The following is a 14,726-nucleotide window of genomic DNA, read 5'->3' on the forward strand; positions in this document are numbered from 1 at the left end:
CTTGATAGAAGTGCTCCTTACCCAGTGAGTACAGATCGGAGCTGGAGGAGGTGGAGTCCCCGGAGAAGCTGAATGTGGGCCTTGGAGAATAGCTCCCGGTACTTCTGTCCGCACGAATCGGGGGCTGGAAGGCAAAGATGGGTTGCCTTTGGCAAAGAGGTCCCTATTTGAGGGCCCCTTTCCTGCCTCTGAGGAAGGCAAAGGCGTCTGAGAAGGTCTGCAGGGAGAGGAAGGGCTCACAGTGGGCAGCTCAGCCTCTGACTTCCATCCCTGTTCCCTGTGCCAAGCCACGGGCTCAAGACCTACCCGGAAGCCCCTGAAGTCGGCATAGGTGGGGTCGTAGGTCTTGTGGTGGGCATCCAGCAGGATGGCGATGATGTGCTGCTGCTCCTCAGACAGCTTGGGCCTCAGGCTGTCCTTCAAAGCCTCTTCTTCCTTTCTCTTCATGATCATCTCCCTCTTACGCTGCACCTCCTCGTCTGTTAGGATGACTGCGGGGGAGGGGTGGGGGGGCAAGAAGCGAGTCCACAGTCACGGCCCACAACTCTAGGAACCCTTCATGCACTACAAAAGGACCGGGATGGAAGGGGCTGGCCAGCTCCTTACACTGAGGCTCCTTGAGGCCCAGCTGCCGCGTTAGCTCTGCGTTAGCTGCCTTAACATAGAGAAAACTGGGTTTTCTACAGCGAAAGGTCGGGTGTGTGGGGAGAAAAGCGTTTGAGAGGTACGCTTTGAGGGTCCTCGGAAGTCTAGACGCTCAAGGACCAGTTGCGGGACCTTGGGAAAACAGCAGACTTTCTGAACTATTTTTTTTCTTGCTCGTAAAAAGGGAGCAGTTTGGAGCATGTGGTTTCTTCCAAGGTCTGTCTGTCTGTCTGTCTGTCTGTCTGTCTGTCTGTCTGTCTCTCCCTCTCTCTCTGACTGTGAAGGAGCTTTTCTTTCTTTTTTAAAAGATTTATTTATTTTGAAGAGTTACTTATTTGTTTATTTATTTAATGTATATGAGTACACTATAGCTGTCTTCAGACACACCAGAAGAAGGCATCAGATCCCATGACAGATGGTTGTGAGCCACCATGTGGTTGCTGGGAATTGAACTCAGGACCTCTGGAAGAGCAGTCAGTGCTCTTAACAGCTGGGCCATCTCTCCAGCCCCCGGGGGTCTCTTTATTGGAGAGGATGGGAAGGGAGGAAGAGGAGAAAGAGATGGAGAAGGAGAAAAACCATCCCAGAAGACTGCCTGACTTGAGAACTGGATGTGTGCCTGGCACAATGTCAGATGCCAGTCCCTGCCCAGGCTTCAGGGTCTCTAACTAGGCTTTTCCTGTGTTGGAGGTGAGATGCTCAGCAGACCCCCATGAAATAGCCATTTTCATGTGGAACTCAGCCATCTCCTCTGTTTTTTTTTTTTTTAAGATTTATTTGTTTATTATATGCAAATACACTGTAGCTGTCTTTAGACACCCAGGAAGAGGACATCAGATCTCATTAGGGATGGTTGTGAAAATGAAGTAGCCATTTTCATGTGGAACTCAGCCATCTGCTCTATTCTTTTTTTTTTTTTAAGATTTATTTGTTTATTATATGCAAATAAACTAGCTGTCTTTAGACACACCAGAAGAGGGCATCAGGTCTCATTACTGGTGGTTGTGAGCCAACATGTGGTTGCTGGGATTTGAACTCAGGACCTTCGGAAGATAAGGACTCAACTCTGAGCCATCTCTCCAGCCCCATCTGCTCTATTCTAAACAACATGAAAGACATCGTTCCGATGATTCACTGCGAAACAACGTCTTTGTCCTCCAGTATTGGCATGTGGCATGTTCTGAGGCCTCTTGGAATCCCTGGAGTCTGGAGCCCCATACATAGCCCTAGTCTGGGGAACCCTGTCCACCTGGCAGTAGGTAACTAACTGTTCATGGAAGATCCTCTATCACCTGCAAGCTGGCAAGGGGCTTCTGCACTGGCACCCGACACCCTGTGTTGGGCAGCTGCTTGCAAGGGCAGGTGGGAGCAGGATGCCCTGGTACAGGAGCCAGACAAACAGACTGCCTGGCCAGGGCTTCCAGAGCCTGCTGTTAGGAGTGGGCACCAGGGCCCTCAGCCTGTACCTACTCGCTCTATACTCAAGCTGCCAGGGCATCTGCCTACAGAACTGAGAAGTTTCACAAGAGCATGAGAGGGAACTGGAAGCAGAGAATAAACGGGGTTCTGGGCTTCAAGAAAAGTTCACTGACCTCAGCCTCTCACAGAGAGAGAGGGGATGAGAGCGGTCAGTGGGGTGGGGCTGAAGAAGTACCTATGGTAGGCCAGAGGGGACAATCAGAGCTGCAGGGATAGCAGGAAAGGGAAGTGTTTGGGAAGATGGAGTCCTCTTTCTTAAGGTACACAGACTGGGAACTGTGCTCACTCGGAAGAAGCCACGCCCAGCTGGCTGACTCATCTGCCAAAAGAGCTGCCAACCCTCTTCCCACAGAAGGTGTCTGCTCAACCGCTAGGAGGTCAGGCAGGGTTGGGGGAAAAGGAGCCGGGTGGCTGGGAGCATCCCAAGGAGAGACAGGGCCCACGGTCATGGCCGCCTGTGGAACCACGGTTGGTGGCTGGAAGCATCCCAAGGAGAGACAGGGCCCACGGTCAGGTGTCCGGTCTCTCCTGCCCACTGTAGGGTGGGCAGAGGGAGAGACGGGTGCTCAGGAGGCAGGGCTCTCCCCGCCCCCATCCCACTGTGGGCGTGTTGATGAGCCTGACAGATTCTGGTAGTCCTTCCAGGATCTTGTGATGTTATTCTCCCTAGAACCTTCTGCATCTTCACTGTTTGCCAGAATCCAGTCGAAGTCAAGGCCTTTCATGATCCCGCTTCTTCCTAACTCATCCCAACCTCAATAGTTGGCATCCTTGGACGCAGCTTCTGTTCTAGGCAATGTTGGCATTGCTGGGCTGTAAACACGACCTGCTTACACTTGTTCTGGATGCCTGTCCCCTGGGTCTTCTCTATGCAACAGCTATGTGTATTCTATTCTTTCTTCAGTGGCCAGCTTTTTGCCCTCTTATCCAGGAAGCCTTCCTTGATTGCCCCAAGTGGCTCTGAGCTCTTCTTAGTCCTGTGTAATCAGTGTTTTCGACACTCATAGGTACCTAGGTATCCCACTCTTTAAGACTCATAGCTAGTACAGGTTTTAATAAACACTGACTGAAAAACAAGAAATCCGGGGCTTTCTTTTCTAGACCCTAGGATGCTAAAGGCAGGGGTTAAAGGCTTAAAATTCTTTTGTCCCATTACGGAGCTTCATCGGGGATGCCTGCCAAGTAGTCCGGCACCAACTGTCAAGCACAGAGTGTGCCCATGACCCAGAGTGAGACTCTGTCTCAAAAGAAAAAGACACATGGGGCTGGAGGGATTGTTCAGTGGTTAGAGCCATTCCAGAAAATGACTAATGTAAGTCATTTTCACGGCACAGAGGAGGCCGGAGAGGACTGCCCCAGGCTGACTGTGCTCTGTAGTGTCAGGAACCGCACCCATAGCATGCAGGTTGGGGAGGAGGGGGGAACCGTCAAAGCAGAGTTCTTTGATTTACACAATTGTGACTGAAATGTTTCTAAGACAGACTGCTCTGTAAGAGAGCATGCAGGCAACCATAAGCTTTGCCCAGATGAAGCCTTCGAACTCTGCAGGCGCAGGGATAACCGCAGAATTGTATGCTTCCTGGTCCTTGTGTGACTTGACATGGTTTCTGTTGACACTTCCGCTAGGTTATATATTGTCTCTGTTTATTGGTGCTTGCTTCTTTTTTTTTTTTAAAGATTTATTTATTAATTATATGTAAGTATACTGTAGCTGTCTTCAGACACTCCATAAGAGGCCATCAGATCTTGTTACATACAGATGGTTAGTGAGCCACCATGTGGTTGCTGGGATTTGAACTCAGGACCTTCGGAAGAGCAGTCAGTGCTCTTAACTGTTGAGTCATCTCTCCAGCCCCGGTGCTTGCTTCTAGAAGCATGGTTTCCTTTCTTTTTAAAATTATTATTATTATTTAAATTTTAGGAGTCATTTTCCTGCATTGTGCATCACATGCATGCCTGGTGCCTGCGGAGGCCAGAAGAGGGCGTCAAATCCCCTGGAGCTGTAGTGGCAGGCAGTCCTGCCATGAGGGTGCCAAGAATTGGACCTGTCCTCCGGAAGGGCTGCCAGTGCTCTAACCACTGAGAAATCCCTCCAACCCCGTGTCTTTTTTTTTTTTTTTTTTTTTGAGACAGAGTCTCTGTCTTTCTAGCTGTCCTGGGACTTACTATGTAGACCAGGCTGGCCTCAAACTCACAAAGATCCGCCTGCCTCTGCCTCCTGTGTGCTGAATGAGCATTGCCACCCCTGGCCTTGCAATTACTTTTGATCTTTTGGGATCTAGAATTTCTGGTGATCTAGTTTGACATAATAAGACGAGAAGAATAATGAGTGACTTATTTGGTTTGTTTTTTTTTTAAATGTCCTAGGAATTACTCTAAGTACTGGCTCACAGAGAACATAGAAGTGCTGGCTCACAGAGAACATAGAAGTGCTGGCTCACAGAGAACAATCCTTTAAGGGAAGCACCGTCCTTACCCCTACTCTGCAGAAGAGGAAATGGAAGCCCAGAGAGGTGTGTGGTCTGCTCAGGGTAACACAGCTAGCAATGGTAGAGGCAGCGTTCAGACCTGGGCAGTCTGGTTCTGGGGTGAATGGCGATGCCCACAGTCCATCAGCCTCTGATTGAACCCAGCTGCACTGCTGGGGGGGGAGCCTGTCTCTCAGACTTGGAGTCCTGACACAAAGTGTCCCGGTGAAGCAGAAGAGCATGAACCATTAAAGGGACAAAGCTTGTCCGTGGCTTACTGGAAGATTCAGAGTTAACTCTCAGAGGCAGGTGGCACAGCTCAGTGTGAAAGACCAGGGCTGGCTTGCCAAGCCTGATGATCTGGGCTCAGTTCTTGGGACCCATGTTGTGGAAGAAGAGAACTAACTCCCCGACCCCAAGCTGTCCTCTGACCTCCATATGTGTGCTATGACACCTGCCCCAGCTTAAATAAATAAATACATACACACATAATACATACATACGTACATACATACATACTTTAAAGTTCAAAGTTATCTTTAAGATCTGTTACTTCCCAATTGCTTGCATTAACTAGCAGCCATGGCCCATCTATCTGCTCGGGGATGAGCCGTGTTGGCTCCTGTCCAGGGCCTCCACAAGGCAACACTGACTTGGGACAACCACACACCCTTTACATATTCACCTACGCTGTCGTCCATTTGTAGAATAATTTACTTTGAGGGCTTTATTAACCTCTTAGGCATTTTAGAAATAATTTTTCTTGGTGAGTTGACACTTAGATGTCACTATTGCTGGTTGGAGGATGTGCTTTTGAAGTGAAGCCAGAAACCTAGTAACTGGGTTCTGGTGAACTCTGCAATGAGAGAAATTGAACGCTCAGTATCGGCCACTGTCTCCACTTCCTTGCAGATCCCTTGGGGGACATGGAATAGCCTTGTATAGTTATTTGCATGTAAAATGCGTTCCCCACCCAATGAAGCCTAGGCTCAAGTGGGAAAGCCAAGATCTGCAAACATGAACAGTTTTAAAACATGCCGTGATGTCACTGGTGACTTCAAAACACTAGGAGAGAGGAAATGACATTTTCTTCCTAATGGATGACACAGACAATATTAGTAGGATAAGCTTACTAGTCTATATAGACCAATGAGATTCTGGAGACACAAGCATAGTGAGGGCTGATATCCAATCATTTAACACATTTACTGAGCACCTCCTATGTCCCAGCTGCTGTATCAACATTCAGGAAACTGGGGGCAGAGCATGGGGAGACATAAGCTCTGACTCACTGGGAGTGCCTAAGGGGCTTCCCAAGGAGGGGGCCCACAGGCCGGACCTAGGACAGATAGATGCTTATATCACGTTAGCCTGGAGGTTTAACAGGTAAATCCTCTTGTCTTTCATTAGCTGCTTAAAAAAAAAAAAAAAGTAATATTCACACACTCGGGAGCTGTGAGAATTTAAGAAGATTTTTGTTCTCTTTGCAGGATTTGGCACACAGCAGGTTATCAATAAACACTGCTTCCTGCCATGGTCACCTGTCCATGCTCCTCTGCTTCCCACACTGTCCTATGAAGAGCCGTCTCCCTGCTCTGGCTAGAAGGGAGACTGGGAATACAGGGCCCTTCCTAGTGTTTGAAAATTGTGATTGTTTCTGAAAGGAGAGGTAAAGCCTCGAGGGACAAAAGCCAGTGCAGGGGCCGGCTCTAGAGGGGTCTAAGCCAGGGACTTCAAGTCCAGATGTACAAATCTGGGCCATCCAAGACCGGAATTTCATCTCTTGGGAACACACTTCCCTCCAGAGCTGTGAGAAATGGTACCATTCTAGTTGGATCTCTGGCCTCTCCTCCTTTCCATCTATGGTTCTGCACAGCTCCCTGCTGGAAACACCAGACTGAGGGCAAGACAGGGCACGCGAGACTTCATGGAGAACCTAGACGAGACCCAAGGAGGAGGCCATCTATTTCTGTCTGTCTGGCCCCATCGTGAGATATTACGTATCGTGTTGATTGGGCACTTGACGGCTGGGTTACTACTTGTGGAGCTCCTGGGGGTTTTAGAAAAGGGTCCTGAGTTGGACTGTAGTCTCAGGTAGCCACTAGCTTGCTGTCTGACCTCGGTCCTGGTGTTTGTCCTTTCTGAGCCTCAGAGAACCTTCAACAATAAGCAACAGCGTCCCACTGAGTCCAACAATGGAACCCAGAGCCATTCTTGGATGGTGGGGACCTTAGGACACGAAAGAACCTTCTCGGAAGGGGCACCCTGTTCTATAGAGGCAGGGCACTCCTGTGTGGTCACCTGAGCACAAGGCACAGACCAGGTTCCACTAAGAATGTTTGAGAGCTCCTAGCCAGCCTTGGGCCTCTGAGTCTCCCTCTCCAGTATAAACACAGGGGTTGGGGTGGGGCAGTGACTAGGTAGCAGCAATGGCGTGCCTAGACCTGCATGCTCCTATGGTATGAGCAGACAACCGAGGTCTGGAAACTCCAGGGCTGCCAGTGTTGGCTGGAAGCTGGGATCAGGACGGAGGAGGCCTAAGGTGATTCCGCCTCTGCTTCCCAGCGACAGTGTGTTTTATGGCTCCCATGAAATATCCTCTTTATTCTATGACTTTGGTCTGCTCCCGACGCGTCTTCTTGGATCCTTGCCTCTTCCTCCTTCCTTACATTCCCCTAGCCAAGAGAGCTCAGAGTGACTGCAGGCCCACAGCCTGGCAGGACGTGGCTATGTCCTAGAACCTGGGTGTGGGGTCTGAGAGCAGACGCTGACAGCATTGTGCACAGGAAGCAGAATGGAAATTCAGGGGGTTTTCTGTGAGGATCCAGGGGGCCCAGATCTGCCAGCATCTGCCGAATTACACAGGTTCTTTCTTTACCCACAACTCCTTGATGTATTCCAAACTACATTGTGACCAGCTTTACCTCACCCATACCCTGCACTACTCCATGGTCCTTGGGAATACATGGTAGATAGGGGCAGAGCTCTGTAGAGAAACCTGAAAGACGGTAACTACTGCCATGTTGTGACTGCAGTTTGGCACCCCACTCCCACCTGACCCCCAGACACTCACACTCCTTCATCATGCCGATGTCCACACAGCGTTTGAGCCGGCAGGCCTGGCAGTGTCGTCGGTTGTCCTTGGTGATGCGGCAATCCCCATTGAAGGGACAGGTGAACAGGGCCTTGCGCTTCATGCTCCGCCTGCCGAGACAGCACAGTTTCGCACTGACTTGCTGATTTTTTGCCTCCTTAGTCCCAAGAACAACCTCCAGGAGCTGTAACTATGGAGATCTGGCCACAAGGTCCTCAGATGTTCATTTTCTATTCCCTTGGCCCACCCTCAGTGACTCTGAGTCCCACCCTGCATTACTAGGTGTACCAACTGAAGTCTAGCAGTTCACAGTCATTGGAATATGGGAGTGAAGACAGCTAAGCGCTCAGACAACTGGACTCACCCATGGGTGGGGAAGAGACACCAGACTTGCTAAATGTCACTAAACCGAATGTCTAGGCATCGTCGGACTGTGCCTATCTGAATGGTATCATTAGTTCTTTCTCTTCTGAGTGGGAATCATTCTCTACAAGGGAGTCTTCATGAGGAAAGCGAGCATGAATACAGCACCAACATCCACAGACCCTTGGACCCACTCAAAAGACTTAAGAGATGGGCTCGTTGAGGCAAAGAAACCATTCACTAAGAAACTAAGGCTTCAAATCGGAGAGTCTTAGGGATCCTATCTTCTTGGCCTGCTTTCAGTGCTAGAAACAAAGCGCTCAATAAAGACGAGCCCTCAACCAAACAGCCCCAGGCAGCTGGTCCTTGAGCAAAGCTCAAAGTCAAGTGGGCCCAGGACCTTCTATTAGCTTTGGACTTTGGCTCTAGTATCCTCCACTGATGACACGTCTTACCCAAGGGGGCAACAACAGAGCTAGGGGTGTGATGAAAGTGGGTAGTGCCAGGCTATTAGGGATGTCTAGACCGCACTGCCTCTCCTTGTAAATGCCAGGGGAGACAGTGAGTGGTGTGCCAATGACCATCTTTGTGGAGGCAAGACGCTTTCAACTTTTGCATGTACTCCTCTACTACAAGGGCAGTCCTCCTCACCAGCAGAATACAAAAGCAACTGGGGAACCATCAGGTTGCCCAGGAATGAGGTCAGAGCTGCCACATTGCTCTGCCTCCTCCCTCCCCCTGCTTCCCAGCCTGGTTCTTGAGGTTTCACCTGTTGCCACAAATGCCCACGAGTCTCTAAACCTCCTGGAAGGCCAGATGTTTCTAATTCAGAGCAAATTCTCATTTCCTTTTTGTTCCCAACTAGGCATTTTGTCTGAGGTTTTAGCGGGGCCACTCTCTTCTCCACCCACTGTGGTGTCTAGCTAAGAGTCCTGGCTATGAACCCTCCCAGACCATGGGTGCCAAGACACACCCCGACATGTGCCTTTCAAAGTGGCACGGCAGAGCCCCTAGCAGTCTCCGGTGGTGCAGAGGGCTTCTTGGACCCCAGGCCAGATCCCCTCTCAGACCCCCTCACAGGCCTGTCTGTACTTCCTCAGGCCCCAAGGGCCTGGCCTATGCTCCTCAGCGAGACACTGTCACTGTGATAAAACACTGCGACGAAACAGCTTTAGAGAGAAAGGTCCAGGTCACAGACCATCGTAATAGGGAAGTCATGGAGGCAGGAATGTGACAGAACACTAATATCACATCCGGTTCTGAATGTTGTCATAATTCTCAAAACACAGGAAGCGGCCTATACCCTTATGAAGCTTTTAAATTATAGTTATTATTTTAAGGTATGGTAGCCAGCTCTTCCTGAGTTCCTCTAAATATGGAGCCAGGGGAAAGGGACGGTGTCTGGGAAGATGACATTTTGACTTCACGCTCTAGGAGCCAGAGAGAGTTAGTTCACAGGCTGCCTCATTCTCTGAACCAGGACCCGGTCCAGAGCTGGCATTTTAGGTGTGTCTTGTTTAATATGGACATTTTCTGGGTCATAGGCCCTGCTGGCTTGGAGACCAATTTATTCTCTGTCCTCCCACCTTCTAAGGGCACCTAGACATGTGGCTGCCATCTGGCCTCATCCCACAAGAAGGCAGGGCAGCCAGGGCACCCAGCCCCGGCTCTGTGCTTTGTCCTAAAGATCTGCACCCTCCCCTGCCTTCCTCCCAAAGCTAATTGCCTATGAGCTAGTTTGGTTTTGAGAAACAAGGGCCTTCTCATTCCACGGGAGCCCAGTGCCTCTGTTGCTTCGGAGTCTAAACCTGCCATTCTCTGGCTGGCTGGCAATTATACCCTGGTTCAGGAAGGGGACCGGGGGTGGTGCAACCAGGCTAAATATAGAGGCAGTTTCTAGAAAGCCAGGGGTTAGCGAGGACACTGACCAGTTCTCACGCCAGAGACCAATTCGTCAAAACAGAAGAGAGACAAGACGTTCACAAAAACACAAAGTGCCAGGGGCGAGGGCCTCGGGCTGAAAAGGAGGTGGCTCCTGCCAGCAACATGGTGTCAAGTGCCCTCGACTGTGGCTGTCTTAGAGAGCTCAGTGCCTGGGCAGGACATAGGAGCTACGTGGCATCCTGGACAGGGAGAGTGTGTAAGATCAGGAGCATATTACCTATGTTGGTTGTTGTGATTATCTCATCTCACTGTGTGTGTGTGTGTGTGTGTGTGTGTGTGTGTGTGTGAGAGAGAGAGAGAGAGAGAGAGAGAGAGAGAGAGAGAGAACAATGCACCGTGTACCTCAAATATAGACCCGTTCTCTTTGTCCAATACAGCCCAGTAAAGCTGTGCAAAGCAAAGCAAGCCATGCCACCCGGCACGGCCATGCAACAATGCTGACAGACTCTCAGCAGGTGCTTGTCAGAACTTTCAGGAAGGTTAACACTGGTCCAGACCATAGCACTGCCTTCCGGAGGGCATGAACCCTTAAATGCCCAGGCTAGAGATCTATCCTGTGGGTAGATCAGGAGTGTGAAGGAGGCTGAAGGCTGTCAGTTTCACCTGTTCCCTAGAGACCCTGGAAGCTGACCTCATGCCCCTTGCTCACTCTTCGGGTGCCCAGCCCAGGACTCAACAGACAGGCCCAGATCATTGTTGCACTGCGTTCTGGTTCCCTGATGTCCAGAGTCACAGCCGTGGCAGTGACCAGAGTCCAGTTCCATAGTCTTTGACTGAAGGGAAGTTCCCTCAGAGCCCATGGACCCAGCCTTCAGTTTTTCATCTGAAGTTTAATTATGTCTACCCTGAGCCTCTCCTGCCCTTCCACCCGCGCCCCCCCCAACCCATTTCACACACACCTAAGTCAACACAGTAAAGACAGAGAGAAAAAGGTCTCAGAAAGTGAGATGTTAGAAGAGATCCATAGTAGCTACTATTCCAAGAGTTTTCCTCACCAACATTTGACATTTCTCCCCAATACCCTTAGTGCTTTGGCGGAATACTTACTATCTTTATTCTATAAGCAAGCCAGGAGGCACAGTGAAGGCAAGCAAGCTTGCTTAATGCCGCATAGTTAATAAGGATGGTAACTTAAAGTAGTTAAGATTTGTGGGATTTCAAAGCTTCTGGTCCTACATTCTAGGCTCTCTAGAATCATGAATCCATTCACCTCTCGGTCCAAAATAGAGCAACAATCAAATACATGCCTTCGCAACACAAGAGCAGAAACAGAGGCCATCTGAAGAACGCCTCTGGGTGAAGGACATTGGGTAACTGGCAGTCTCTAGCCGGATGGCTTGGAAGTGAAGGGGTAGCATCCAGCCACATGAGCCTCCTGCTCTATTTTGCCTGTACAGAGATTGGATCCCTGGGGTTTTAGGGTGAATTCATGCAACTAGCTCAGATTAGCACCCCAATTCCCATAGGCTCAATTCCTAAAGATACTGAGAACAATGGCCAAAGGAAATGGACGCTTCTCTATATCTATAGTGACCGACTCTCCTGACAGTCCCACTGGTCTTCCTTCTGTGTTTTGGTCTCCTTCCTTTAAGCACATGGCTCCTGGGGCCATCTGACAACAACCAGCCACAGCCTGTGGCATAGGCAGAGGGAGAGCTAACCTGGACAAAGTTCTCTTCAGCAGCCATGACTTCCCAGTGAGTCACAGATTTGCGCCCACAGAGGGCCACCTTTTCTAGCCACTCGACTTCATTTACGTACTTTGCGTTTGAACCAGCTGAACAGTTCCCCATTTCTCCGCTTCCTCCACAACAAATTCTTAGAAGAGCTCGAAAGAGCAGACGATGTTCCCGAAAGCAGAGCCACTCCTTGTGTTCCTGGATCCTCACCCGCCTGCCTTTCACCCACTGTGCTCTGGAAGACCCATAATCAACAAGGCCACGGAGGACAATGGGGCCAGCAAATGAAAACACATTTTTTTTCCCTTTGGAGCTCACAGCGCTCAGCTTCACAGAGCTTTTGTTTGTTTGCTCGTTTGATTGCAGGATCGAGGTTCAATCTAGGGCCTCGTAAAAGATGTTCACACACTCTGCCACTGAGCTACACTGCCAGCCAACAAGGTTTTTTGTCAATAGATATTAATAGGATGGGGGAAGGCAAAAAGGAGACAATGAACTGCTTCTCAATCTAGCTTCCAGGACCCCCCTCTTAAATGTCCTCACCAACCTTGATCTCTTTCTTCGTCAGAGCCCCTAAGACAGTCTTCTTTGTCTTTTATGCCTTTGTTCTTACGACAGACCTTAGACAGAGCCATTCATGACCAGAAATCTATCAACATCGACCTATAGATTATCCATGATGATTATTATTTTATGAGGTAGCTCTACATATTGTCACCCTTGGGGACTTTCTTAGGCTGTGCTGTTGAATACACAGTCAAGACACTTTGGGCATCCACATGTTTACTTTTCAGGTCTTTTATTTACACCAGAAATATCATCTGTGGTGTCCATGTTCTCCAGAAGAGCAGAAAGTGCAGAGAACGTGGAACAGTCCAGAGGAGGAACTGACCAGCACTGGACTCTTAACTCCTGACCACAGAATAACTGAACCATGACCCAGACTTCAAACTTCATAGTCACCCTTGCACTTGGTGGAGCCTTGGACTTCCGGGACGCACTATAACTAGTGTCTTGGGAGTAAGAAGCCAAATCAAACACTAATGGCTGAAGAAGACAGCCTTTCCCTGGGCTTGGGAGTAGCCCAGGGCAAAGATTCTCCCCAAAGCTGCCACGACAGGTAGAGCGAGCTCCTGAAGAACTGTATCTTGGTCTCATGAATCTCTGCGGTCCTAAGGAGGCTGTGTCTAACACAGAGAAGGTTTCAGCAACTTCTTGGGGTATAGGCAGATTTAAGTCTATTGAGTATTTGGGAAACTATATGAATTGAGTGAGAGGAGAAAGGAGGCTAGGCAGTGATCTATCTCCGAAGCCACTGTAAACCCGGGAGTCCTGAATGATGCACTGTCGCCTGTGAGCCTTGAGTTACAACATTTTCATCATCTTGATTTAGTATGCTTTTTTATCTAGTCTTCTTGTTGAAATACATACAGGGCTGGTTGATTAGCAATGAGCTACCAACAAACTACGTTGCTCACAGAGGGAATGAAGTTTTACTTCACACACATGTTTTCTCCACAAGGCATATCAGGGCTTCTTGAATTTTAACAGTACACAACACTTTAGCACTAAACTTAGGAACCATTCTAAGTAACAAAACTACCAATAACTAGAAAAAAAACTCCAAAAAGGACAACACAGAAGTAAGTCGGTAGACAGCCAAAAGTATGATGTGGTGGGAGAGGTAGCTCAGAGGTAGAGCACTTGTCTAGCATCTCTCCAGGTCTACGGGGGCGTGAGGAGGGGGATGACAAGAACACAAAGATGTTTGTGTAGAGCAAGAGCTAGAATAGAAAGCAGCATGGTGTCCTTGCTCAGCCTTTTCTGAGAGGGTGTGTGCCAGGTGACTCAGCCCTGTGCCGTCCATAAATGACAACTCAGGTGTGGCAAGGATCGCTTCTGGTAAATTTTGGCAGCTGGGAACATTTTCAAATATGGGACTCACACATGACGAGTGTCACCTGCACCTGTATAAATTTATTTACATTTATTTATAGACCAAACGTAATTCAAGGAAAGCCACAGTGATCTCTCTGAGGACATCCATCAAATGCATCAGAGTTAGGTCTCCTCTAGTGAGAAACGGACCTTCACTATATTCTGATCATCCAAGTTACCCCTTAGGGTTCCATTTTCCACAGCTGGGTTCCAGGGGAAAAGGCAGATAGGGAGAATAGAGATGAGTTGGGAGTAGGGGCTCCACCAGTGAATGAAACAGCTCCAAGAGTGGTTGGAGCATCGTAGTTAGAGATTGGTGACATGTGATCTCTAGTGAGTCTCAAGTGTGGCAACTCCTAGGTTTATCAAATTTGATGGATGAGTGCTTGAAAGAAAACATACCAGGATAGGTATTTAGAGATGGCTATAGAAACTTTTATTGGGTAGAATTCCACCAAGGGGAATTAGCATTGGCCCGTGTGGCTGAAAAGTCATATGCCACCCTATATTCTATACTTTCTGCATATCATCTCATTAAATCTCAAATGTGGGCACATGTGTAGAGTCGGTTAGCTGAAACACAGAGGTATTCAGAATGATTAAGAGAGGTGGGCATTAAATTGATGGCACGGACAACACTCAATGCATTCCTGACCAGTTTTACGACGGTGTTGGTCTCAGCGTGCGCCTTGACTCTCCTTTGTCTCTCCATAGGTGGCTGCCCCACCTGCCCTGGCAGCGAGGAGTCCAGGTGGCACCTGGCACATGGGATTTGAACTCTGGAAGACCTACCCTCCAGCAGTGCAGGCTTCACACCACCATGAGGTCTGACAGATGTGACTACTGAGACAATAAGCCAGTGACACTCTTGGTCTGCTTCCCTAACTAGGCAGCTTTCTGGGAAGCCGAGAGGGGAGCCTGTGCCAGGCCAAATAGGTAACTAGCACCAACAGAAACCCCAGTGCCCAGAGATCAGAATCGCTCTAGGCCATGGAACACTGGCTGCCGAGTAAAGGATATGTGAGTCAGACCCTAGGTACCTGCGTCAGACTCTGTCTCTCCCTAGGCCAGTGAGCTTACCTACCACTTCCTACCATTTCTTCCACCACCTCCCAC

The 14,726-nt window shown here is 49.2% G+C and overlaps 1 protein-coding gene across 1 annotated transcript in view; it reads right to left on the reverse strand.

Annotated features, from left to right (window-relative positions):
• Positions 1 to 14,726, reverse strand: part of Vdr (vitamin D receptor) — a 54,885-nt gene that overhangs the window by 14,846 nt on the left and 25,313 nt on the right. The window contains exons 4-6 of the mRNA XM_031354178.1: positions 7,666 to 7,796; positions 307 to 491; positions 22 to 124 (exon numbers count right to left, since the gene is read on the reverse strand). Coding sequence (XP_031210038.1) covers positions 22 to 124; positions 307 to 491; positions 7,666 to 7,796 — 419 coding nt within the window. The remainder of the gene's footprint in view (positions 1 to 21; positions 125 to 306; positions 492 to 7,665; positions 7,797 to 14,726) is intronic.

Source organism: Mastomys coucha, unplaced genomic scaffold, assembly GCF_008632895.1.
Source record: "Mastomys coucha isolate ucsf_1 unplaced genomic scaffold, UCSF_Mcou_1 pScaffold11, whole genome shotgun sequence".
In the NCBI taxonomy this organism is placed as follows: domain Eukaryota; kingdom Metazoa; phylum Chordata; class Mammalia; order Rodentia; family Muridae; genus Mastomys; species Mastomys coucha.